The following is a 27273-nucleotide window of genomic DNA, read 5'->3' on the forward strand; positions in this document are numbered from 1 at the left end:
AGGGAGTCAGGATTGGATGAACGAGGGAACAGGAGGAAAGGAAGAAGGCACTTATAGTTAACAGTGTATAATTAAAAAGGAAAAAAAAATACAGTACAAACCAGCTCTAAAGAAATATGTTTATTTAAAACTTACATTGAAATGATTAGTAGCTTTAACATAGAACAAGAGAGCTTTAGGAACATAAAGCAAGCTGTTTTACAATGTAATGTCTCAGGCTGTCCTAAATACTGCATCTCCTCTGACTTCAGGGAGAGAGACAAGATGACACTTTCAGTAGAGTAGAAGCCTGGATACTGCTAGGCCAAAGAACTCACTGGATTAACTCAGACAAAGTATTTATTTTACAAATAGCTCAATGAGTCCTAGCACATGGATCATAAGATCTCTGAACAGCTAGCAAGCACTACTTTTCACCAGTGCATTTCGAGGGGGGTTAACAAGTGCTCTATTGTATGTGCTTCACTGTAAGACACTGGTCGTAATGATCATATAGAGTAAGACAGAAGCCCACAAAGGTAGTCAACAAAGAGCAGGAATTTGGCTAATTAACTTCCTTGAAGCAAAATGACTACTATATTATGTTAGTTACTATATCACATGACTTGACCATGAGCTGTTTTGTTTTCAATAACCAAAAAGTATAATGTAAGCACTGTAACAAAAACGGACTTTTTCTCAAGAAAGTAAACTGGAGTGATGTGACAAAATGTATGTCAAAAAAAGAGACTAAATTGTTTCTCAAATATTCTCCAGTTAAATGGCAACCTGTAAGCACCTTATTTTTCTAGTGTAAGCAGAGAACTTACTTCACAATTCTGTATATTTTCAAAGACATGAAATACGGTCAATCTATCCTTTTATGTAAGCTTCATTTGAGGAAAGTACAAAAAGTCCCTTTAGATTAGACCAAGTAATTAAAATGTACAATTCAGCTTACTCCTACCTACAGTGTAGTGTTGTTATTAGAACTGTGAAGCAGAGAATGAAGTATTTTAAACATATCACATGCTACACTATTTAGTCGAGAGAGAAACATAAAGGGGAAAAAAGTGACCTAGAAGCTACTTTACCAGCAGCCTGAAAGGTTTAAAAAAAAAAAAAACAAAAACCCACACATCTTCATTTACACTATCTTTTCAGCTTCAAACGGAATTCTGTTCTATATAAAAAGGGACAGTACTTTAATTTTTTTGGTCCCAGAAATATTATATAAAACTACGTGATCAAAAAACTGATGTCAATGACTGAGCAAAACAATTATTTTTCAACTGACACAGCAAAAGCAAAGTTGAATATCAAGATACACAAGACTAATCATGCAAACAACTGCAAGTGAGATGCATTACTTAAACACTAAGCTCATGACTGACATTCTCAGTATACACCATTGGCTGTTTTTTTTGTTTTTTTTTTTTTTTAAACATGGTGGGATAGGTATAGTTGAAGGATACCCATTCTAAGATGTAAGTGGTCTCATTCAAAGTTAGAGTTATTACTTTTTGGCATAATCAATTCCTCCCTCTTCCACAAAATAAAAAGCAACAAAACAAAGTTGGCATGAATACATGTTAAACTGTAGTTTTAAAGCCATGTTTTTGACTACTCAGATTACCACAATCTTTAAGTTTTTATCAAAAAGGAAATTTCTCTCCCAAAGAGCCACCTTCGGTCTTGGTTATCATAATGAGAACCTTTCCAAACAATCTGGGAAGTTATTTACGATTTAGAATTTCAGAATGTCAGCCTTGAACAGATTTAAACAAATCTGGTTTCTTTCCATATTAACAAGTTAGTTAGGATATTTCAGAAACACAAGTTATTGATGTGAAATCACACATGTGAATTCAAATGTGACAATTAGGAATTCAGTAGTCAGGAAAACCTGCACACATCATCATGCAATGAAGGACTTACCCCTTCTTTTCAGCCATGGCCTAGGCTGCCTGCTGAGTTAAAAAACAACAGTTTCAATCAAGGTTTCAAAACCAGATTATACCTAAATCTTACGAGTTATAATCTATGCCACATCATGTGAAAAGAAAGAAAGAAAGAAAAAAACTCTACAAATAACTTGGTAATGGCTGTCTCAGAAGACAACTCTGAGACAAAAAAAAAGAAAAAACACTTACATCATACCCTTCTGGAGAGAAACTAGTGTTCCAGGGAGTGACTAAGTTATTTCAACATGACCAAAAAAAAAGTTTGTTATGTGTCTAAAAGAAAGAAATGAGAACTTCTTCAATGAGCTTTTCTTACTTGCATATACCTCTTATAACTTAGAAAAAGTTGAATTAGCACTTATCAGAATCCAAATGGCTTTTACTAAAATACTACAAATAAATGGAAATCAAAAAACAAGGAGAGGTGGGGTAGAATAACAAAGCCTCACCTAGGAGCAGACTTGCAGCTTTCCCCCCAGTCTCAATTAAACGGTTTTAAAGCATATTTCCAACATGTTTATCGAAAAGCCTTGTCTCAGGCAGGGATACTTAGAAATTTCAGGAAGGTTCTTAGCAGAGGGTCCAAGGGATAAAACATTAATAGTCTTGCAGCAAATGCAGAGTCAAAATTTCCGGTTGGGCTTTTTTCTTTTTATGTTTGATCACACAATTACTAAGAAAGTTGGCTTTAACTATAATGGACTAGAAAAAAAAAAATCACTGCACTTGGAATTCAACTTCTAGAGTAGTATACTAGAATGTCTAAGAAGGTGAAGACATTCTGTAAAAAACAAGAAAAATTTACTGGACCCACATTGCAAACCATTAGAGCAGGATCTCTTCCTGCTAAAGGCCAAGTCCTTTCTCTGTTAACTAGGAAGGGGTCAACCTGAGTGCTGATGTGTATAAAGCTCCGGAGTGTCTAAGAGAAGCAGATGAACGCACAAACAAACATGAAACACAATTGCAGGGGTAAGGTTTTAACAGCCAGAATTATGCAAGCAAGTTCAGTATTCTGGGCTCAGTCAAAGTTCCAATGAAAGCCTAGGGCAACTGGATAAACTATCGTCACAATCAGGGCCAAGGTATAAAGGAGTGTCTCTTCAGCAACATTTCTCTAAATTGGTACTTCCTTTCCATTTTGAAGAAAGTTTCTTTAGGAAAGGAATGAGGATTCTACAGACTATACATTACAGCAAAAATTAAAAGTGAAGGCGTTGAGTATCGATTGTCATAAGCATTATTCACACTCATTAACTTATCCTCAAATAAGCCTGCAACTTCTGAAAAAAGTTGAAAATTTTTTAAATGCTTTTGATTTTCCAGTTTACACTAATAATACTTTTCTTCCTATAGAAACATATTTCACATATGTAACTTCCTATGTGTTCAATCAGTTAAAGGATAGTACCATATTGTACACAAATAACGCACACCTTCTACATTCGTTTGTCAACCGCTCCCTCCCCAAGACGTATTTTTTTAAGTGTCGCTATGCCAGTTTTTTTTCCATGTTGCTGTAAAAAAAGAACTAGCATAGTGCACTTAAAACACCTTGCAGGAGGAGGCAGTGGTTGGCAAACAAATGTAGAAGGCATGCGTTATTTGCATAAAAATATGGTAACTTTTGCCAATTACCATCATCTCAGCTTGACGGCTTGAAGTCTACAACACAGTTCTTAAATAAATAAAAAATATTCAAAAATGCATGAGTCAATCACAAGTTTTTCATCAGTCATCTCTTCTAGAAATAAACACGTACAACAAAACATCAACACAAACGTTCTGAAATCATCTTGCTGAAGATTTGTGCTTTTTCCTTCAAATTTCAGTCTCACTATTGCACACGCCTTCTGCAGAAGAGGGCTCAATGCATAAATTCTCATCTTGTCAGAATCAACCGTTCAGGAAAAAACGAAGAGGAAAATCAAAGTCAATGTGCAAATAAAACTGGTGCTTAAAGCCTGTTCAAAATGTAAGTTCCTAAGACAAAAGAGTTATAACTTATTGGCCAGAAACTGCCAAGTAACTGCACCTGATTTTTCCACTTGTCTTTAATAAGATCTTATTTAGCTAGTACACACATACAAACCCAGGACAGATAAAGATCACAAGCTAACAAAAGTTGCCGCGTATGGAACTGAGTTCCCCATTCTTCAGTTTTTAACTGCTTTTCCTTTACACTGGATAATACTGTAATCAGTTCAGGTAGAAAATAAGTTATCAACATACTTTTTCTAGTAACAGTTTGGATCGCTTCAGCCTCACGAAAGCATGTGTAACTGTTTTAAGCTGCACCTACTAGAGAACCTAGCATTCAATCTGAGAGCTTGGCACTCGTCGCATGTTTAGGGCATGGCGATGAATTTCTTGCATCTGTCTGATCCGGTCCTTCTGCCACATTAAGTTTTGAGGCATAGGGTATCGCTGTGTGCCATGCAAGTACCGGTATGGGATTCTCACGTGGCAAGCAGTGGCTCTACAACGAGGCTGTGGCATGGGAGGAAGAAGCATCCACCTCTTTCTCTCAGCACAGTATCGGTAGGCTTCTTTCCGATACTGTTTGTCAATATCATCGCTGTTTTTCCAGCCTCCGATAATGAAAACATCATCTTTGTAATAGCAAATGGCTGCTCCTTCAATGCTTAGGACTTCTGGAGGTAAGCTTTCAAGGATCTCATCAGAAACCTGGCTGGCAATTTTTCGCACCGCCTCTTCATTCTCTAACGAGTAACTCTTAGGACAGCAGGATGCTGTCTGGTAAAAGTTTGAATTAACCACAGACATTTGGAAAAAGCAGTAATTGTCAATAAGTGGCAAAGACTCCACATCTTGCCACTGTCGAGTCTCTGTGTCGTAACAAGTAATTACAGCCTTTAATCCGTCTTCGGTGTCACGATCCACAGGAGTGCGGGCAGCGATGTACACAAACCGGTCTTCAATGGCAAGTGCTTTGACATCTCGAAGAATCTTTGGTGCTGATTCCAAGTTGTGCCATTTATCAAGCTCAGGGTTATAAACAGTCACATCTTTAAAGCCAGGACTAAAGTTGCCATGTCCTCCAATGCTATAGAGCTTTCCTTTGACTTCTGTTAGCCCAAAAGAATGCTTTCTTGTCATCAGACTACAAACATGTTCCCACGTATTCAAATTTGGGTTATACCTTTCCACAGTTTTAGCAAACCCTGGTTCCATTGATCCAGCAACATATACGTAGGATTCTGTTACTGCAACCGCGTGTCCATCGAGGTGATTATGAATATGAGGCAGGTTTACCCATCTGTCCTCGTCAACAAAATATCCCACACATTCACTTAAATAGTCCCCCCCTTCTGACACGCCTCCAATAACCATGATCACGTCCATGTTTTGCCCATAGCGAGGTAATAAAGAGACATGAGAAGCGGGGTGCTGGAATGTTCCAGACTGTATGTTCTCAGCTCTCAGGGCATGCCTCTCCACTGCATCTGCCACCAGCTTGACACAAACTTCATTATTGGCCACCAGCCTCTCTGGTTTGACATGCCGAGTAAGATAAGTCGGTTTCATCTGGGACAATCTGAGCAATTTAAAGAGTTCTTCAAAGTATCTCTCTCTCTCTTCGGCATTTCTCTGAACCCACTTTAAAACTGTTTCAAAGAGAACCTCTTCAGAATCAACCGTAATTTCCAAGTCTGAAAGCCAGTCTCGAATGAGATGGAAAGGTAAAGTATAAAATTCTTCATCCTGAATTACTTTGTGGAAATTTCTCCGTATCATATCAGCAGCTTTCAGAGCAAGTTGGCTCAGGGTGTACATGTGAGCTAAGCTGTGAATGGCCACACAATTAGAGAGATGAAGTTTTTTCTTGAGAAATTCTCCACAAAATTCTTTTAAACGAATTAATAAAAACCTAAAATAAAGAAAAAGAAAGGATTAATTTCCCCATGTGCATATTTCACGAGGTTGCATTTTGAGAGCGTATGAGTTGCATAAATTGAAATGGTGAGATTCATTTCACCTTAGACACAACATCTGAAAAAGCAAATCCTCAAATTAAAAAGTATTATGCTGAAAAAAGTATGTTTAAAAGCATAAATATAAACTACCTTTATATATAAAAATATTTAAATATTATTTATATCACTGTTTATAGATAACTATATATGATTTCTATATAACATACAATTATACACAAAGTGGAGTTCTGAATTATGTAACAACGACAAAGTGGAACACATCCTCTAACAAAATACAACTGTCCCATGCTTTATTTTCACTGGAATTTGCTCTCTACAAATCCCAATCCAGACTTGCCCCTGCTATCCTGTCTTAATCTCTTGCCATCACCAGCCTCTTAAATGGGGCAGGGTCTCAGGGAAGAGATTTTATTAAACATCGACTATATGGTATAATCATTCCCCATCTAGCAGTTTGTCCTACTGTGGTGGCTTGTCTGTTGCTGTGATGCTGGAAGCTATGCCACCCAGTATTTCAAATACCAGCAGGGTCACCCATGGTGGACAGGTTTCAGAGGAACTTCCGAACAAGGACAGACGAGGAAGCATGGCCTGGTGATCTACATCTGAAAATTAGCCAGTGAAAACCCTATGGATCACGATGGAACAATGTCTTGCTTGCTTGCTTTGGACACTTCATCAAGAGGGAGGAGGGATCAATCACTGGAAGAAGATATCATGTTTGGTGAAGTAGAGGGCCAGCGAAGGCAAGGGAGAACTTGCTGGGATGGATTAACACAACAGCCGCAACGAAGGACTCTAACATGCCAATGATAATGAAGATGATACAGGACTAGGCATGAGGTTGTACATAAGGTCGTCGTGAGTCAGAGTCAACTCAACAGCAGCTATCAATCTATCCATCTATGTGGTATAAAGTAAGGGCCAAGCAGGACCTATGACTCCTTGGAGGGTCTGTTTGGTCAGATTACCAGAAAGAACAGCAGTCTAGGCTTTGTGTTAGAGGTTTTAATCTTCTTTTCAACAGAGCTTTCTCCTTGGGCAGCTGGGTTCCCATTAAAGCAGGGATGACAAAGACAAACTTCTGAAGAAGACAGGACACAAAACATATAGTGCACACGTAAGGAAAGTCCAGGTTAAAAAAACAAAAGACAGTGGTTTGGCATGTAGGTTTTCCGTCCACATATATTCATTTAAAGTTAAATTAAAACAAAAACAAAGGTTTCAGACAAACTCATATATCTGGCAGCACTGAGCCGTGAGGGTAGCCAATTTGAGACGACCACTTAAAAAAAATCCTCCAATGGACCGTGATTTCAGGGGACATCTAGGTCAATTGGCATAACAAAGTTTATTAAGAAAACGTTCTGCATTCCACTTTGGTGAGTGGCATCTGGGGTCTTAAAAGCTCGCGTGTGGCCATTTATGATGCATCAATTGGTCTCAACCCACCTGGAGCAAATGAGAATGAAGAACATCAAAGACACAAGGAAAATATTAGCCCAAGAGACAAAAGGGCCACATAAACCAGAGACTCCATCAGCCTGAGACCAGAAGAACTAGATGGTACCCAGCTACCACCAATGATCACCCTGACAGGGTACACAACAAAGAGTCCCTGATGGAGCAGAAGAAAAGTAGGGTGCAGAGCTCAAATTCTAGTAAAAAAGACCAGATCAATGGTCTGGCTGAGACGGGAGGGACCCAAGGGGACATGGCCCCCGAACTCTGTTAGCCCAAAACTAAAACCATGCCCGAAGCCAACTCTTCAGACAAAGATTAGACAGGACTATAAGACATAGAATGACATCGTGAAGACTGTGCTTCTTAGCTCAAGGAAATACATGAGACTAAGTGGGCAGCTCCTGTCTGGAAGTGAGATGAGAAGGCAGAAAGGCACAGGAGCTGGTTGAATGGACACAGGAAATCCAGGGCGGAAAAGAGGAGTGTGCTGTCACATTACAGGGAGAGCAACTAGGGTCACATAACAATGTGTGTATAAGTTTTTGTAGGAAAAACTAAACTGTGAACTTTCACTTAAAGCACAGTTGGAAAAAAAAAAAAAAAAAAATCCCCCAAATGGCAAACCTTAGACAATATAGGGATGATTTCTTCAGGCCAGCCACATTCAATTTGGTAACCATTTGTTATCATCATTATTATGCTTAATAACTAACTATGATATAAAGATGAATAAGACAGGCTCCCTTCACCTTGTTCAAGGAACATATCATCTTAGAGAGAAAACAAATACAAGGTGGAGTGCCTGGGGCTGTAGTGGCTCCCAAACATGTCTAGGTGCTGGAGTCATCTGGGAAGTTGAACCAGTTAGATATATATAATTCCTAGGCTTCCTGCATCCCCACCTGGAGCCCCTGTTTTTGGCAGGCACTCTGGGTAATTCTGAGGTAGCATCCCTTAGGCAAGTGTTTGGAAATACTGCTCTCTGTGAAAATAGTAACAACTGTCACATAACATTTGCCATGTGCAAGGCATCATGTTGGGTTCTTCCTATCATTTCTAATCCCTACCTGATAACTGCCCTGCAGGGAAGGTATCATCACCAACAGATTCCATGCGGGAGGAGGAAAGGGGAACCCTGCCTCAGAGCTGATGGAAGATTATACATGATGTTGCAGGGCACTTAGAACAGTGCCTGATACAGGGCAGCAGCTCAGCAGCTGACAGACAGAGAGAAATTTCAAGCAAATTGCCTGAAGTGTTCGCTCCTCTCCTCACCCCGAATTAAGCAGGGGCAAATCTGAAAACAAAAACACCCCCCACCCAAATACAACATCATACGACAGAAGCGAACACAGCCTGAGTGTGATGACTTTCATTTTCTTCAACAACCCTTATACTCACCCCATCCACCCCACCTTTGAGAAAAGCATCAGGCAGAACTTCATCGTCCCACCGCCCGATCTGCCTGCGTGTCTGCCTTCCCAGTCTAACCTTTCCATTTATAATATGGATCCTATCCCCCCTCTTGGTTTCAAGGACTTTGCTCCCACAATTATCCCTCCAATCCCGTAGCATCAGTTTCTCCGTTTCCACTGAATACTTCCATCAGCAAACAAACAAGCTCTAGTATCTCCTATCTTAGCAGGCGAGAAAGATATACTCCTGCTATGGACTGAATGGAAACCCTGGTGGCACAGTGGTTAAGAGCTTCACTGCTAACCAAAGGACTGGCAGTTTGAATCTGCCAGGCGCTCCTTGGAAACTTTATGGGGCAGTTCTACTCTGTCCTATAGGGTCACTATGAGTTGGAATTGACTCGATGGCAACAGGTTTGGGTTTTTTTTTTTTGTATGGATTGAATTGTGTCTGCCAAAATTTTGTGTTGTCTAACCTCTTTTTTTTTTTAACCTCTATGCCTGTGTTTAAAATCCTATTTGGGAATGGGCTGTCTTTGTTATGTTAATGAGACAGGATTAGTACAGGGTGTGTTTTGAGTTAATCTCTTACAAAATATAAAAAGAGCAGATTACAGGAGATGCCAAGCCAAATGAAGATCACCCAGCAGCAGAAGCTTAAAGAGACAAGGACCTCCCTCCAGAGAGAGAAAATCTTCCCCTTGAGCCGACGTCCTGAACTAGGACTTCTAGCTTCCTAAAACTGAGAGAGAATAAATTTCTGTTTCTAAAGCCACCCATCTGCGGTTGTTATAGATTGAACTGTGTCCCCCTCAAAACATGGGTCAATTTGGCTAGGCCATGATTCTCAACAGTGTGTGATAGTGCAAATTTCGTCATCTGGTATGATTTTCCTATGTGTTGTAAATCCTATCTCTATGATGTTAACGAGCTGGGATTAGTGGCAGTTATGTTAATGAGGCAGGACTCAATCTACAAGATTGGGTTGTGTTTTAAGTCAATCTCTTTTGAGATATAAAAGACAGAAGTGAGCAGAGACATGGGGACCTCATACATCAAGAAACAAGAGCCAGGAGAACAGCACGTCCTTTGGGCCTGGGGTCCCTGTGCTGAGAAGCTCTTTGAGCAGGGGAAGGCTGATGACAAGGACCTTCTCCCAGAGCCGACGGAGAGAGAAAGCCTTCCCCAGGAGCTGGCACCCTGAATTCGGACTTCTAGCCTCCTAGACTGTATTTTCTCTTCGTTAAAGCCATCCACTTGTATTTCTGTTATAGCAGCACTAGATAACTAAGACAACGCTCCTTGGCCCTACTCAAACATTTCCATCTGTGTTCAGTTGTTCTGATCCCTTTCATAGGAAGATTTAACTTAAATGGCTCTTGTCAAGGCCACCAAGGACCTACATTATTGCCGAATAAAATGACCACTTATGCTTTGGAAGCATTGGCCACCCCCACCGTGACACTCTTCCTTTCTACACTTCCATGAGATGGATCTCCTCAGCCGAATCCTCCTCAATTGTGTGACATATTGAAGAATCCCCAGCTCCTTCTCTTCCTTATGTACAATCTCTTCCTAAGTAATTTCATCCAAACCCATGGCTTTAATCACTAACTATATGCTAATTTCCCCCAATCTGTATCTCTAGTGCCCAGTGTCTTATACCCAATTGTCTACTCAGACACCTCGATCAACATCTTGCAGACTTTTTTCCCCCTTAACATCCCGCATTGAATCCATCTGCCTATTTGTCTCCTCCACCTTCAACGGTTAAGCACTAAGGTGCTATTTGAAAGGCTGGCAGTTCGAACCTACCCAGCAGCTCCCAGGGAGAAAGCTCTGGCAATCTGTTTCTGTTCTGCAGCAGTTCTGTCCTGTCACGTGGTGTTGTTGAGTCAGGATTGACTGGACAGCCCCCAACGACAACCAACCAACCATCCAAAAACCAAACCCACTGCTGGCCAGTTGACTCCGACTCATAACGACCCTACAGGACAGAGTAGAACTGCCCCACAGGGTTTCCAAGGCTCAACTGGTGGATTCAAACCGCTGACCTTTTGGTTAACAGCCATAACTCTTAACCACTGCGCCACCAGGACTCCCCAACAACAACAACACCTTCAAAATAATGATGTCCATGGGTGGCGCAAACGATTAAGTGTTGGGCTACTAGCTGAAAGCTTTGGAATTTGAACCCACCCAGAGGTGTCTCAGAAGACAGGCCTGGCGACCTGCTTCCAGGTCACAGCCTTGAAAATCCTATGGAGCAGTTCTACTCTGCAACACCTGGGTTCGCCATGCGTCAGAATCGACTCGACATAACCAACAGCGACACCTTCAAAATATGAACTGGAGCACTTCTCATCACTTTTACTTTTCCCTCCTCAATCCAAGCCCCCACCATCTCTCACCTGGATCACTGCAAAAGCCTCCTAGTCCTCCAGCTCCTGCCCTTGGAACACAGCAGAAGTCTTCAAACTAAATCACATCATTCCCCTGCTCAAAACCCTCCCAACTCATTCAGAGTGAAAGCTCATCTTTTCACAGGCCAGCAAGGCTCTATGGGATCTGGATTCACTCCTATTACCAACCTGAGGCCTCGCCTACTCTTCTCATCATCCTTCTGCTCCAGCCACACTGGCCCCATGCTATTCCCCAATATCCAGACAAGCTCCAGCCTCAGGGCCTTTGCATGTATTCTCTAGTTGAAAACACTCCCTTGCTTCCTTCAGTTCTTTGTAAAACGTCTTCTCCAAGAAGCATTCTCTATGCATTTATTTAAAAAACAGTTCCTCTCCACCCAATACTTTCTGTATGCCCCGACCATGCTTTATTTCTCATCACAGCTGTAACAATCATCCAACATACTATATATTTTACTTATTTATTGTTCATCTACCAATGTAAGTGCTATGTGCAAAGGAACTTTTGCCTCAATTCCTCAGGATCTTAGAACCCAGTGTCTGCTCTGATGCCTAGTATGTGCTTAATACGTACGTTTGTTAAAATAACAAATCCATAGACCCCAAATTCTCATAAGACCCAGACTTAATGGTCTGACTGAGACTAGAAGGACCCCAGTGGTCATGGCCCCCAGACCTTCTGTTGCCCCAGGACAGGAACCATTCCCGAAGCCAACTCTTCAGACATGGATTGGACTGGACAGTGGGTTGGAGAGGGAAGCTGGTGAGGAGTGAGCTTCTCGGATCAGGTGGACGCTTGAGACTATGTTGGCATCTCCTGCCTGGAGGGGAGATGAGAGGGTGGAGGGGGTTAGAAGCTGTGGAAATGGACATGAAAAGAGAGTGGAGGGAGGGAGCGGGCTGTCTCAATAGGGGGAGAGTAATTGGGAGTGTGTAGCAAGGTGTATATGGGTTTTTGTGCAAGAGACGGACTTGATTTGTAAACTTTCACTTAAAGCACAATAAAAGTTATAAAAAACAAAACAAAACAAATCCATAACATTGCCTAAAGACTCCTTCCCATCTCTGTAAATAGCATTCAGCAGCTTCCTAACCAGTCTCCAGCATTCATTCTTGAGCCCTACAATCCATTTTCCACAGCAGCAGAATTTTTTTTAAATCTTTAAATCCGATCTTTTTTTTAACCCATCTTTTTTCCATCACGCTCACAGTAAAATCCAAACTCCTTATTCTGACGCATTTCACACCATTTGCCACTGTCCGCTAGATCCAGCCTCAAGGCTTGTTTTCCCCCCCTTCTCCAACCCAAATTGGATCACTGGATCCTGCCTTGTGCTATTGGCCTGGAATGTTCTCTCCCCGCCTTAGCATGGCCCGTTCTTTCTTGTCATTCACAGGTCGGTTTATATGTCACCTCCTCAGTGAGTTCTTTCCTCTACCCAATCACTATGCTTTCACCCTTTTTTAACGTCAGCACAGCACAGATTACATACAGACTTTCTCTTCATTGCCATTGTCCTTCCCTCTAGAATCTGAACCCCATTAGTGCAGGGCGCTTTGCCGGACCTGACAGCTGCATCCTCAGTGCCCAGCACAGCGGCTGACCCACCGAAGGCGCTCAATGAGTACTAAATGAATGCATTTGCTCAGCGCTCACTAGATCCCCACCCGCAGGCACTGCCCTCCCGACTTGGTCCTGCCCCCCCCCCCCCCCGCCAGGGGCTGCACAATCCGCTCCATCCACGCGCATCTTCACCTCCCAGCGCCGCGCCCTCCGCAGCCTGGCATCCCTGGCTTACCTGTCGGCTAACTCGAGCACCTCGTGCACACTGCCCGTGCTGACGCGGATCCGCCCGGTGTACATGTACTCGATAACGGCTTCCACCGTGTCGGGCTCGGGCCCGGGCTCGGAGCTCCACTTGCGCATCTCCACCCGGCCCGAGCGGGACTCGGAAAACTGGCCCGAGAGTAGGGGCGTGAAGTACTCGGTGGCGGCGGCCAGCACCGAGCGGTGGGCCCGGAACTCGCGGCCTCCGGCACCGCCGAAGCACAAGGTGATGTCGCAGAAAAGGCCCTGGCGCCGCTGCTCATTCTGCCTCCAGGACAGCTCCGAGCAGTGAGAGCTGCACTCGAAGTCCTCGGCCTCCGGGCCGGGATCTCCTCCGCTGGCCTCCATTGCAGATATTCCCGGCCCAGACCCGAAGTCTACCGTGCCGCTGCCTCTGACTTCGGCTGCTAGTCCCGCTGAGCCGGCGGCAGCCGTCTCCATGCTTTCCATCTCCAGCACCTGAAGGGATGCAGCCGCGGCCGCCGCCGCCGCAGCTGCCACCGCTGCCGCCGCCATCTTGGCGCCAACGCGCCTGGTCTCCGCAACCTCGGAACGTTGGGGCCGTTCTGATGCGACACAGAGGGATTCTGGGATTATAGTGGGCGAGGGGCGGGGCCCGGGCCGAGAGCCGGGGGCCGCGCATGCGCTTCCTCGTCCTTCCCAAAATCAGGTCCACGTTTGACATGGTTCAAACTTAAATCTTCCAGTTAACGTTACTTCACTCGACTCCCGAGAATCTCCCAGGGCCTCCCATCCCAGATCTCGGTGGGAAGATGGATTTTTTTTTTTCTTCCCCTTAGCAGCATAATCTTGGCATTTTGTATGGTAAAAGCCTTCTTAGACCATCACCCATTGTTAACGTCGTGGGTAGTAATATAGGATTTTGGTTTTAAATGATTTAAAATGGCTTTGGAGTAAAAATACTACCAAAATGAAGTCTTTGGATCGAGCTCCAGCTAAGTGGATGAGGGTGAGCAAGTTACTGATTGTCTTTGAGCTATCTTTTAAAAATGGAGGTAACGGTCTACCTTGGGAGATCAGTGTGAGGATTAAATGAGAAAATGCTTGTAAAATGTTTAGCATCGTGTTAGGTCAATAGTTACTGTTCAGTATATACAGTAAAACCTGTGAAAGCTGGAAGCTGTATAAGGTGGAAACGTCAGAAATGGAAAACGCAAGTATTTTCTTCTAATAGAGAGCCGTAGAAAAGTGGTAAGAGTGGCTCTGTGGAGACTGGAATGTAAGGGAACAAAAGTGGAAATAGGGACACCAGTCAGAAGACCAGATATGACTAGATGATAAAATCCACTGCCATCGAGCCAATTCGGACTCATAGCAAGCCGATAGGGCAGAGTAGACAGCTGGAGGATTTGAACAGCCAACCTTTTGATTAGCAGCCAAATGCTTAACCACTGCAATACCAGGGCTCGACTAAATAATAGAGTAAATGAACAGGATTCAGCAGTAGAGAAGTAAAGGATGATTCCTAAGTTTCTGGCTTGAGGATCTGGGTAAGCTTTGGTTCCAATTCACTGAAAAAGAGGGAGGTGCAGGTTTAGGGGAGAAAAGTGTTTTCATTAATTCTATTTTTTGAGAAGGTGGAATGAGCATTTTAAAACTACATACAGCAAATCATTAGAAAGCACAGTAGAAAGAAATACAGATGAAAGGGTATGGATGACACAAGACACTAGGACACCTTCATTGTTACTATAGTTTATTTAAACGAAACCATGATAATACAGAGGAGACTGAGGTGGCAGCTGCCCAGAATCTTTGCGAATTACAGCTGCAAACTGGCTGGAGAAGAGTCCTTGGACCCACACTTTAGTAACAGACGCATAAGTACAGAGAAGATGAGACAAGACCTTTCACAGCTTTTTGCTTTGCATTTCCATTTTAAACATATGTATGTTACAACTTTACACATTTTAAATTACTACTCCACATATTTTGTGACAACGGCTAAGGATGCAAATGGTCCCATCCCCCTGACATAATCAGATGCAGATCTGCAACATGGAAAGTTTCAGCGGGATATCAAACAAACCTCTGACACGTAACATACGAAAAGATCCTTAAAAAAATCAGGGTAATACAATGTTCTTCATGTTAAATGAGGAAGAAAGGGAAGTGAAAAAAAGATTAGGGGTACCTTCAATGCAGTATCTCGACGTCCATTTAAGTTTTAATCTCTTTCTCCAAGGGAAACATTTTTTTTAACTAATGGAAAAAATAACGCCCTACAATGAGGAAAAACACTATCCTGACAATGCTTAGATGCTTCCATATAATAAATACAGCAGGTAGCAAAGCAAACATCACAAGTATTGGCTTGGTTTTTATTTCTATGCTTATAAAAAAAATATCAAGCTTCTTTGTGTAGACTGAATGGTGTTAGCCTGTGGGAGCTGGTTTTCGGCACCGGTACACCAGCGGCTGTTTACATTCCAGGCCCATCCTATAGTAGGCTCCAGTGCCAGCTGTCTGTGCACTGTTTCCCAGGGGAGGAGTTCTTGGCTTCATTTTACTGCAGTAGGGTTCCTGGCTCAGTTACATACTCATGTGTTCCGGAAGAACATACGAAATATCGTCCCATGGATGACGATACAGCCCCTGTTTCAGCCTCTTCTGATCAAGATAGTGTCCTAAAATGCAGCAAACACATTTTTCAGAGTTTGGCTAGGAAGGGAGGATACAGAAGGAAAATCTTTCTAAAACAAAAAAGGTAGGTACAAAGAAATGGGGAAGTAAATCCAAATCAATTCAGTAGGTAGGTCTACCAGCCTTGGTAATAGGGAACCGCTGGATTTAACCCTCTTTTCCTGGGCTTGCAATTGAAGTCATTTTCAAAAACAAAGATAAAAGTAAGGGGGGAGGGATGGGGGAGGGAGGGGTGGTTAAAGGAAGAAAGAGAAGATTAAGAACAATGATTAAGAAAATAATGACATCGCTTTTGTAGAAACTCACTACCTGGGCCAAGTGGTGTAGCTGAACTGTGGGGTAAAAAAAAAATCCTTAAAACAACAACAAACTCACCAATGAAGCCCATACTCCTTCCCAACACAAAGATGCCATTGAGGGCTCCAATGTCAATATATTCATCAGCTTCCTCCCTGTAACACACAAGTCAACTTGTAGTTTTAAAATGTCACATGACTGCCTTCTTCCCTGTAGACAATACTACTTGTGCCCAGGAATGAGAAGCTGTCTTTGTTTTCAAAGTAGAAAGGAGGAGGAGTGCTCTGGGTGGTAGCGTTAGCAGCAATTTTTGTTTTCTTCTTTATACCTCTCCATATTTTCTAAATCCTTCGTAACGAACATGCAGTAACATGCAGCACTTTTATAGTTAGAAGGGAACACCACCAACAAATCAATACTCGTTAGGAAGAAAAGGGCCGTAAGGCTTACCGAGTAAAGGACCCACAGTTTCTGAGCATGTCTACAAATGCAACTCCAATAAAACCATCGACGTTCAGGATAAGATTTGGTTTCTGGGAAAGCAAAAAATTTACAGCATTTATTATTATCTCTCTTTTTTTTCTTTTATTTGCACTTTTCCTCTAGTGCTACCATTACTACAGGATTTGACCACCATTTAAAAACCTCCATCAAAACCTCCCAGGTCATTAAAGACGACTGTGTCTTCCTCAGTTCCAAATGCCCAGTGTCTAGCAAAGAACCCAACACCTAGCTGAGACTCAGTATGTGTCTATTGAATTTAATTATGAAACAGAAATAAAATTTTCCAGAAAATCAGATTTGATTTCAACTGCACAATCAAAATATGACCTAACTTCTATGCTCACCCCGCCCCCACCAAGAAATTCACCCAAAAATGTAATTTGGGAACTTCTTCTTTTTTACCTTTGAGGTGGTAATCTTCTCTACTTCAAGGGCGTAATCGAGCAGTGGGGTGGCCGGGAAGTGCTGTTTCACGTAACCTTTGAGGATCTGCACGCGCATGTCCGGGTTGTTTATCTACAAATGGACCCCAAGTTACAGAGCGACCCACCAGAGCCCTGCTGGTGAGGGACGTGTTTGCACTTGGGTCGCAGGGTGACAGAACCGTATGCGTTGCATACAGGAGATGTTTCAGGGATGGGAATCTGCCTAAGGGTATGATTCCACATGGCATATATTACAACACTGCCGGGGCTTAAGGTTTTTGAAGTTCTCTTGCATCTTACTTGGGCCTCAAAAGCACCTTTGTAGATTCTCTCTTCCTCTACAAGTAAGGAGCTGAGACTTGGCGATGTTAAGTGACTAAGCCACAGTCAAGGTGTTAGCAGGAGCTGGGACTTGCCTAGCTTTGTAGCCTAGTCAAGCTGTAATGAAGTTCTACACTAAGGAAGCATATATTGGGAGTGGGGCAGCAAAGCACCCCTGAAATTTTAGGAAAAACCAGGACCTTCAGTGAATGGAGACTGGCCATCTGCTAAGAGACTCACACTAAGCAATAATGTCAGTGGGGGAGTAGAATGATTTTAGGCACAGCTCAAACGCCATTACCACAGCGGCCTTCTCCCTCAGGAAAGTGGCAGATTAGGTCAGTCCAGAACCCAAGAAAGAAAGGACCTCCAAAGACTGAGTGTGGCAGTGCAAGTCTAGTGTGACCTTGGAAAAAGGCCTGAGTTGTGGACTGGAGAGGTGCTGTCTGCTCAGAAGCTGGGATGGAGCAGCAAGGTCCAGCAAGCCCTGGATGGAATGTTCCGCAGAACTAACCACCTTCCCTCGCCCTGACACAGCCCTTGCTCACCAAGCAAACTCTGGATCTCTAACCTGAGCTGGCAAAGCATTTGGATGCCTGGAAGGGAGTGTCCTGGATCATACACATGATGGGCACTCCTGCCATGGAGATGGGAAACCCCTTACTCCCTGTTCATGCAGGGCCCTCTTATGTTAATGGGAATCACACTCCATGCCCAGACCAGCAAGGTTCCAGACTAAATAAGGTTTCTGGAGTTACCAGGCCAAGGACGCTGGGACAAAAGGACCTACTAAGGAGTTGCCCCATAAGGCCTTTAACAGCTGCCAGATACCTCTTCTCTTTCATTTCGCTTTCTAAACTCAACCAAAAAAAAGAAGGTAGCATAGCAAGGGAAGCACGGTTGGCAAACAAATCCAGAAAGTGCACATTACTTGCATAAAAACACAGTGATTAGACTTCCTGCCCCAGTGATATCAGACTTAACCATGTGATTTGCTTTGACCAATGACACATGAGTGTAGGTACACCGTGAGACTTCCAAGCAAAAGCTATAACAGCCTTCACAGGGTCCCTTCTGATGTGAGACCAGCATGTCCCAGATGGGCTGCTCCTGCAGCAGAGGTCCCGGAATAAAGATGACATAGAACAGAGCTGTGTAGCCAACCCTCAGTGGATATAATATAAGAAATAAACCTTTGCTGTTCCAAGCCACTGAGATTTTTGGAGTTGTTTGTTACTGCAGCATTATCTGGCCTAAGCTAACTAATACACCCGTTTAACTCCGGACTTTAGTCCTTTCTCTTATTAAAGCTCATTTGGGAAGCTCAAGTTACCAAGTTTCTAGCTCATCATATTTTCATGCTACAATTTAACAAGGTAAAAACTGTTTAAGGGCCGTCTATATTACAACATGGAAAAAAGAGCTACATCTGTTAACACATCCAAAGCTTCATATTTTGGGAGTCGAGGGCGTGGGTGTTCCCAAATAAGCTGATGCTCATATAGGGTCGCTATGAGTCAGGATCGACTCGACGGCAGTGGGTTGGTGTTTTTCTATTGTCATCACCCACCAGGTCTTCCAGGCCCACCCCTTAAGGAGAGCAATAGCTCACCGATTTCACTCGATGACCGATGCCCATGATCAGTTTTCCTTCTTTTTTCATCTTATTCACAAACTCCATGGGGATGATGCCACTGTCAAAGGCTTTACTGAACATCTTCGCAGCTGCGTCCAAGGCACCCCCAAAACGATCCCCCTGTAGGAGAAACAGCCTTGTGTTGCCCTGAGCTGCAAGAGTCTCCTGGAGCGTCGCAGACCACTCTGGTATGTTCTGAACAGCCCCCTGCACAGGGTCTTACACTCAGGGGTTCCTTTTAGGACTTGGCTGCAGCCAAGTGGCATGATGCCAAAGCCCAATGTCCTCGCTCACCTCCCAGGGTGACAGTACTTACAATGGTAAGCAGCCCTGAGGTGAGGCTGGAGACCAGGTCCTTCCCGGCCCGAGCACAGATGATGGTGTTGTGAGCCCCAGAGACGGCTGGCCCATGATCAGCTGTCACCATCAGGCACATCTCAATGAACTGGCAACAGTACTTGGGCAACCTGGGGATGGTGAATAAAGGGGCAGGGAGAGGAGAGTTGGAACAGAGGTGAGCTGTTAAACAGGAGGTATGCTGACAAGGACATGTCCCTGCTTTCCCCATTTCCCTGAACATGTCACTCACATTCAGGAAGGGTGCAATCCAAGTCTAATACTATCCTAGAACTCCAAGGCAAAACTTCCTGATGCTTGGACAGCTCTGGACTTGGCTGCTATTAAATACAACTTTTAAAATAGGGCTAGCAACCAGGGCTTGGAATCTCTTTGTTAGACAGCAGTTTCAGCCTGAATTGCTACATCAGGATATGACTTGTATTTGTGGCTACGCTCCATGTGCCAGACAGAAAGGAGGTGAGACCTCAGTCCCTTTTGCAGGGTGAGGGCCCCAGGCTTTCTGCACAGTGCTCAGCCTCCCAGCCAACAAAGAACAAAGTCTGCAAATGCCAGAGCAGACAGAGTGAAGTCTGCTCAGGTGTTACAACCCATGAACTTTTTCCAGGAAGGGCCCAAAGCAGGAAGAAGACCCATCTCTCCATAGATGAGGGCATGACACAAACTAAGACCCGGCTTCTGCACAGTACTACCCCAAGCCAGGGGTCCATGGAGCACGTATTCGCTGCCCCCTTGCCCAGCTGTCAGTCCCAGGGTCAGCTAGCTTTGGAAGTTGCAGAGAAAAATCAATTTTCTCTAACATTTAGGCAGATAAGAGGCACAATTTTACAAAGAGGATACAATATGAGGTACTTCAACTATTCCTGTTCAGCAACTCTGCCAGGCCCACTCTTTAAACTATCAGATCCTTCCAGACTTCCCTGCTTACCCCTACCTTTCTCTCAAGAGGCCTGCATTTACCAACTGTCCCATTTCCTTAAAAGTTCCCAAGGGAAAGGGGCTGCTCCAAGGTACCCAATGAGGTCATTGCTTTCCACTCCTCTTGGCTTAGACTGGCTTTTCAGTCCTAGGAAGGCTTGGAGAATAGCCCATGTGTCCTTCCTCTGGCCTTTCAACTGATCTGTGGCCATAAAGACTGACCCTGGAGATACTTTCCGAGCCTACCCAGCTCAGCCTTTGAGGGGAGAATCACCAATTCTGAGTTGCAAGGAGGGCCCTACCATCTTCTGCCCTCCATGCCTCACCTTTTCTGGAACCAGAGGAGGCCGAGGACCCCACCGATGCCCATCTCTTCCTTGAAGACCTCGGTGATGGGCATGCCCGCGTAGATGAGCTCCTGTCCTCGTTCATCGCAGATGCTGGTCATGAATGAGGCGGGTTTGCGGATCAAGCCCAGCTCCTGAGCAAAGATGGGGCAGAGGAAAGCAGGGCTATGGTGACCACAGAGTTTTCCAGGACCATCCCACTGTCTGTGTTCTCACAATCAAGGTGACCCAGAATGTCTTCAATTCTGGAGGCCATAAAACAAATCTCAGACAAACTCCTCCCAAAAAAGAAGTGCAAAAGGTTTTTATCAGATCATATAGGGCACAGAAAACAGGGACGCCATGCTCATGGCACATACTCAGCACTAGTGTTATTTCTGTTCTTTACTGAGTATTTACTAGGCTAGGCAGTATGCTAAGCAGCTAATATCCATGGGTTCATTTTAACCCCACAAGGAAAAATCTCGCTCTCCATGTTACAGTAAACGAGGCTTAGAGAGGCCAAGTAACCTGCCCAAGGTCATATGGTTAAGAAATCTAAGAGTCCATTTTTGAGCCCAAATGGAAATCTTTTCAATCTTCACATATAACTGCCAACCGCCCACCAAAATGTAATGAAACACATGGCAGGAGCAGCTCAGTATGTCCTTCACCCAAAGCGGGGTGTAAGGGAAATAAGCGTGGGAAGGCGGTAGTGATCTGAGCTCCTGAACTTCCTGTTTCCAGAGCTGGGGCACCCCTGGGACAGCATCAGCCAACTCTGCCCAACCCTGCTTCTTCAACTACCCCTGTGGACTTTAAAAAAAAATGCTTTTAAGTTATATTTTAATTATAAAAGTAACCTGAATATGTCCTCCTTTTTAAAAATTTAAAGCATTACAGATGTAGCTATGTCCCCTTTGACCTCCACATCCATCTTGACCTTCTCCCTTAGTGTTTAGTGGGCAACTTTCTGGGCCTTTCTTTCCCTACTTTTATTTGTATACATACACAAATTGTGTGTGTTCATTTTTCATTATCATATCATAATATATTCTCCCATGATGTGCTTTGTTTACTTAATGAATCTGAGCTCTAAAAATGTTGGCATATATAAATCTAGTAGTGTGTAGTATCCCATCATATGATAATACGACAATTTGTTGTTGTTCTTAGGTGCCATCGAGTCAATTTCGACTCATAACAACCCATGTGGCAGAGCAGAACTGCTCCTTAGGGTTCTGTTCTGTAATCTACGGGAGCAGATTGCCAAGTCTTTCTCCTGTGGAGCTGCTGGGCGGGTTTAAGCACCAACTTTACGGTTAGCAGCCAACTGCTCAACTGTTGCACTACCTTATACCTCAGTTAAGCCATTCCTTGTTGATAGCTATTAACTAAAAAAAAAAAAAATTCTCAGGTACGTTTGTTTATACATACAAGCATTTCTCTGGTGTAGCTTTCTAGACACGGAATTAATTGCTGGGCCATAGGTATGAGGATTTTTACATTTGATACATATTGCCCAACTGCCTTTCAGAAAGGTCGTGCCAATTTCCACGCCCACCAACAAGGAATGAATGTACCGGTTTCCTCACACCCTAACAAACTCACCATGTTATCAAAGAATTTTCTTTATCTTTCCTGGCCTGCCAGGGGAAAATTGGTATCGCAACTTTTACTTTGGTTCCTTTTATAAGGAGTGAGGTTGAGCATTTTTTCATGTTAAAAGGCCATTTCCTACCCATTTTTCTAACGAGTTACTGCTCTGTTTTTATTGATTTCTAAGAGTCATTGTACGTTAAGAAAGCTCGCTCTTCATCTATCACACGCCCTGTGGTCATTCAGGCAGAGTAAAATCTCTACTTCACTCCTGAAGTTCCTTAGCAAGTGGCAAGCAACTCTAGGACATATGCTTCCACTTCCAGGTCAGGTGACCCAGCTGTGGGCGACACATGGCTGCTGCCAGTCCTTGTGGACACTCCATTTCTTTTACCCATTGGTCAGACGGAGCCACCTCAAAAGCTGACTCCAGCACCCAAGGCAGGGCTGGAACCCAAGAGTCAATGCTCGAGGTTTCTTCTGATGCCCCTGGAGAAACCTCTCTCAGGCACTAATCTCCCTTGCCCACATTGTTAGGAAAGTATGAGGTACCTACCCTGGCCCAGGAGTAGTCCATTGGCACTGTCGGGGGCGGCACCTCCTGAGCAGGTACGATGACTCCTTTGGCCACAAGATCCTCGTACACAGACCTGGGGGGTGAGGGAGGGGCAGAAGAAAAGACATCCACGTGGATTTTATTATTCTAGACTCTTCTAAGCATCCCAGAAACACTCCTCTCATCCTCAACACCTTAGCTTTCTTCACCTCTGTACCCTCTCCTGTCCGTGGCTTACTCTTACCAGTTGGATTCCCAAAACAAAATGAAAACAGGTCCTGGCCAAGCTGCCGCTACCTTCCCTTCTCTAAACGGGCCTTCTTAGAACTGAATCTGGAAACCAAAGAACGATATAAAGAGAGCAGCCCAGGGAGATTTAAGAGGTAGAAGGAGGGAGAGCCAAGAGGATATCCAATTAACTCCTTCATCAATTGATTCGAGGGGACACCCTCTAAACATCTCTATGTTCATCTCTCATTTGTAGTCACCAACTCGCAGTCAGTAGGTAGGCTCAGAAACTGGACACGTTTCGACACCAGGCTGAATGGCTTGTAACTGGGCAAGAGAAAGCCGCTGCTTTCACAAATCAAATCGAAACACAAAAAGGGAAAAAAAAGGATTTGGGACCATCCACATGGGTGTGCTTGACACCTGAGAAGGACTAGGACTATCAGACACTCCTGGGTTGGGGAAGTTGCTGTCCCTGGGGACCAAGGACAGCAGCCCGGGCTGGGAAGGGGTTTCATAATGGAGGGAGAAGCTGGCACCTTCTGAAGGTTCACTTACTGGATAATTTCTCCAAGCTCATCGAAGCTCTGGGGCACAAACACTCCTGCCTCCTTAAGAGCCTGGTTCTTGGCTACTGCGGTTTCAGAAGCCTGGTTGGCACATGCTCCAGCGTGGCCAAATTGTACCTAGGAGGCAAAGGAGAACAGCTCTATGGGGCTTGTTGGTTCCCCAAGAGAGAGGACACAAACATCCTGGGCCATGTCAACACACATTACAGGCCAGCATTGTGTTTTACATGAATCACTTCATTCAAGCTTCAAGCAAGTTCACTAAATAGGTACAATTATTCCCGTTCTACAAATCAGAAAACTGAGGCACACAAGTTTACGCGCTTACTCAAGGTCACACAGCTAGAGTGTACTGGAACCAGCATACAAAGGCTGGCAGCCCAACTCCAGAACCACCCTCTTAATACTAAGACATGTTCAGCTTCGCCTGGGGCGGTGGTCAGGGGATCAGAGGCTGGTTTTGAGCTATATGTGAGAAGTGAGGTTGAAAACTGGAAGCTTTAGGCTACGTTGAACTCACAGACATGATCTGATTGTCTCACACATAATTTTTTGTAAAATAAGCATTCACATTAGAAAAAAAAAAAAACACTTTTAGGAATGTATTCTTCAGATACTACTCTCCCAAGTGTAACGGGTTGTTATGTTCAAAGATATTCATTGTAGCATCATTTTTACGATGTTTGAAATAGTAACTACCGATAGGTTGCTACTTAGCTAAATTACGGCATGACACTTCCATACGATGAAATACTGCTGTCGATAAAAATAATAAAGCAAAAAAATTAAAAGTAAAACAAAAGCAGATGTCCTATAAAAATACAAATTCTTGGCTTCTTCTAAAAACTCAGACTGAAGGAGCCCTGGTGGCACAGTGGTTAAGTGCTCGAGGGAGAAAAGACCTGACGACTTGCTCCTGTGGAGCAGCTGGTGGGTTCAAACCTCTGACTGTTTAGTTTGCAGCTGAGCACTTTAACCACTGTGCTACCAGGACTCCTAACCGGTGTATAGTAACCCGTTAACTATGCACAGCACTTCTCTAAAAGCTTTACTCTTTCCAATAACTATAGCTTAATCTTTCCAATAACTATAGTTGTTTCCTACAAACAAAAAAATGGAAGCCCAGAGGGATAAAGTTACTCGCCCAAAGTCACACAGCTCGGATGCGGTAGCACTTGAACCCACGCTATTTGGCTTCAGAGTTTATGCTTCTGAATATTTAGTGGCCTTTAATGGTCCAACCTGCTGCTTTGGTTAGCAAAGCCTGAAAACACATGTCTGAGAGTGTGGGTTCCCCATGTGTTCTCTGCAGGATTTAATACGCATGGGTGGAGGGGCGTGAAGAAGAGGTTCTATGTTCAAATAAACTTAGAAAACTGTGGGTTCAACAAAGTCCAACAAGTTTCACTGTGGGATTTCTCAAAACTAAACCCAAAATGCCTAAGATGGAGATAAATGATATGGCATTTTCCTAATTTACAGAAGCCCCCTTGGTTTCTTTCGGTTGGTTGTTTTGTTTTGAGGACCATCACTACAGCGGCCGTGTTTTGTGGAACATACTTCTGCCAAAGGCCGCAGGACGTACCTCGGAGGAGAACATGGTGGCACAGGTCCCGATGCACCAGCAGACCACGGGCTTGGTGAGGCTGCCTTCCTTGATGCCCCGGCAGATCTTATACTCCTCAGTGCCTCCTACCTACCAAGGGATGGGAACAGGAGAAAGTCCCCAAGCTGGCGGAGCCTGCCTGGAATTGTTTTGAGAGCTGCACTGACAGCCACCAAGTTTAGAAAGATCAGGAAAAACTGCCCCAAACTGAGCAGGAGCCAAAAGCCACCAAGTATCCTATGAGTTATGACTTGGCCAGAGAGTGATGGGACATGGGCTTTGGCCAGGTAACAGAAAGAGAGTTTAGGTTTCAGGCTGGAAGCTTTAGACTGGGTGCAAGGAGGAATTAGAAAGGGACAGCAGTTTTCCCTGGGACTCCCCTTTCCGAATTTGGGTAATAAGATGATTTGGCATCAGACCTGCTCAGAGGCACGAGCAAGTAGGGACAGACCACCCAAGAGGCAAGGTATGCACGGGATTCCTTGTGTTTGCTTACTAATCTTTGACATGGTGAAAACCAGGTGAAATTATGCACTACGGATTAGTAAGGAAGCACAAGTAAGCCTGTGCGTACCTTGCTTTCTGGTTAATCTGCCCTGGGAGCAATGTATGGAGTTCTAGGTCTCTCCCAACTTTTACAGGCCGTACTTTTTACTCCAGCTATCCAATGCCCACCAGGTAGAGGCTATGGTCAGCCAGAGCCAAGATTCTCTGCTGGAGCTAAAAATCTCATGCCACTGGAGGGCAAGAACCCCTTTTTCTGGAACGTACACGGCAGAGTTAAACAGTGACAATCTCTAGGCTCCAGAGTCTAGGGAATGGGATTACCAGGGACTGTCACTTTAAGTTATATATAAACAAGTGCTTGGATTTTTAAAAAACTGAGATCATGCATTACTCTTACAATCAGAAAAAGGTAGATTTTTTTTCTTTTTAAATAACTCACCTCTCCGAGAACCACAATCATTTTGACGCCTGGAGTGTCCTGGTAACGTAAGACATGATCCATAAACGTTGAGCCGGGGTACCTGTTGAAGGCAGAGAGGACACATGGGATCAGGAGGCGGCTTGGGGAGGTGTGTGAACAGGCGTGGGAAGCGTGTTCATACTAGGAACACTGAGGAATTTACCTCGGGTATGGATGCCCAGTGAGGGTCCAGATGTCTTAGGAACTCTAGGGGTGGGAAGAGGGTAGCAAATGGAGCAGAAGGAAAGGGAAGGGAAGGAAGAAGAGTGCCTGCAAAGGAGAGGCTCACTCGGCAGTAAGACACACCCTGGAGAGCACAAGTATGGTGGTTTTAAAATATGTCTGCAATTCTTTGAAAAAGATAACGTCTGCTTTCTTCCCTTTTATGTGGGCTGGACTTAGTGATTTGCTTCTAATGAACAAAATGTGGAGAAACCGATTCTATGACCCAAGGCTAGATTATAAAAAGTATAGCTTTTGCCTGGCCCTCTCTCTCTTGAATTGCTCCCTCTGGGGGAAGCCAGTTGCCATGTTCTGAAAGACCCTCAAGCAGCCTGTGGAGACATCCACACAGAAAAGAACCAACTTGCCAGGCCACTGAACAAGCTGCCTCCAGTCCCAGGCAAGCCTTCAGCTGACTACAGCCTCACGAGGGACCCTAAGTCAGAAATGCCCAACCGAACTCCTCCTGAATCTTGACCAATGGAAACTGTGAGGGAAATAAATGGTTATTGTTGTTCGAAGCCACGAAGTTTTGGGGTAACATTTTACACAGCAAGAGAAAATACAGCACGCCAAACTATGTCCCATAGAACACCAAGGATGACGGGTTGTTACTAGTTCTATAATTTTTTTTTTTTTTCAATTTTCTACTGCCACATGACTTTGCAAAAGGGCTGCTTAAAAGCCAAGCAGGCATCTCTGCACAGCTTTATGGACCTCTGATATGCTCAAGAGCATTAAAAATCCAAGAGGACAATATAACAAGCAACATTTTCCAGACTTATTTGACCAGGAGCCTTTTGTTAGGGAGAACTTGTAGACTAGGGCTCCCCAGGCCACACCTCTGAAGACCTCTTCCTCATCCAGGCATTCCACCTGAAGTGATGTGGTGGAACCAGGAGGAATGGCAAGGTGACTCACGGTCTTAGTAGCTTTTGGTTTCTAAACCAAATAGCGGTAGTGATCATCATCGTAGCAGTAGTAACAGTAAAACATTAATAATGGCTAGCATTCATTAAGAACTTGCCAAGTGTCAGGCCCTATGT

At 43.9% G+C, this 27273-nt stretch overlaps 2 protein-coding genes across 8 annotated transcripts in view; both read right to left on the reverse strand.

Moving 5' to 3' along the window:
* Positions 1–111: 111 nt before the first annotated feature.
* On the reverse strand, positions 112–13593 carry KLHL11 (kelch like family member 11). Its single transcript, XM_049860699.1, has 2 exons — positions 13004–13593; positions 112–5835 (listed from the first exon to the last, which is right to left on the reverse strand). The coding sequence occupies exons 1-2, from the start codon at positions 13546–13548 to the stop codon at positions 4254–4256; spliced, it is 2127 nt and encodes a 708-aa protein (XP_049716656.1). The 5' UTR covers positions 13549–13593; the 3' UTR covers positions 112–4253.
* Positions 13594–14737: 1144 nt separating this feature from the next.
* ACLY (ATP citrate lyase) overlaps positions 14738–27273 on the reverse strand; it is a 38523-nt gene continuing 25987 nt past the window's right edge. For all 7 annotated transcript variants that reach the window (XM_049859355.1, XM_049859354.1, XM_049859351.1 and 4 more), the window contains 11 exons: positions 25985–26066; positions 25018–25128; positions 23422–23549; positions 22636–22729; positions 20481–20635; positions 19196–19346; positions 18856–18999; positions 16900–17013; positions 16444–16526; positions 16072–16148; positions 14738–15680 (listed from right to left, as the gene is read on the reverse strand). In XM_049859355.1, the coding sequence (XP_049715312.1) occupies positions 15586–15680; positions 16072–16148; positions 16444–16526; positions 16900–17013; positions 18856–18999; positions 19196–19346; positions 20481–20635; positions 22636–22729; positions 23422–23549; positions 25018–25128; positions 25985–26066 (1234 nt within the window). In that variant the 3' untranslated portion in view covers positions 14738–15585. The remainder of the gene's footprint in view (positions 15681–16071; positions 16149–16443; positions 16527–16899; positions 17014–18855; positions 19000–19195; positions 19347–20480; positions 20636–22635; positions 22730–23421; positions 23550–25017; positions 25129–25984; positions 26067–27273) is intronic.

This window comes from Elephas maximus, chromosome 19 (genome assembly GCF_024166365.1).
Source record: "Elephas maximus indicus isolate mEleMax1 chromosome 19, mEleMax1 primary haplotype, whole genome shotgun sequence".
NCBI classification, from domain to species: Eukaryota; Metazoa; Chordata; class Mammalia; order Proboscidea; family Elephantidae; genus Elephas; species Elephas maximus.

Excerpts from the sequence above, each read along its gene's own strand:
- KLHL11 (XM_049860699.1), bottom strand. The coding sequence starts at position 13,548 with ATGGCGGCGGCAGCGGTGGCAGCTGCGGCGGCGGCGGCCGCGGCTGCA. Across the intron at positions 5,836-13,003 it reads GTGCTCGAGTTAGCCGACAG|GTTTTTATTAATTCGTTTAA; the intron begins GTAAGCCAGGGA and ends TCTTTATTTTAG.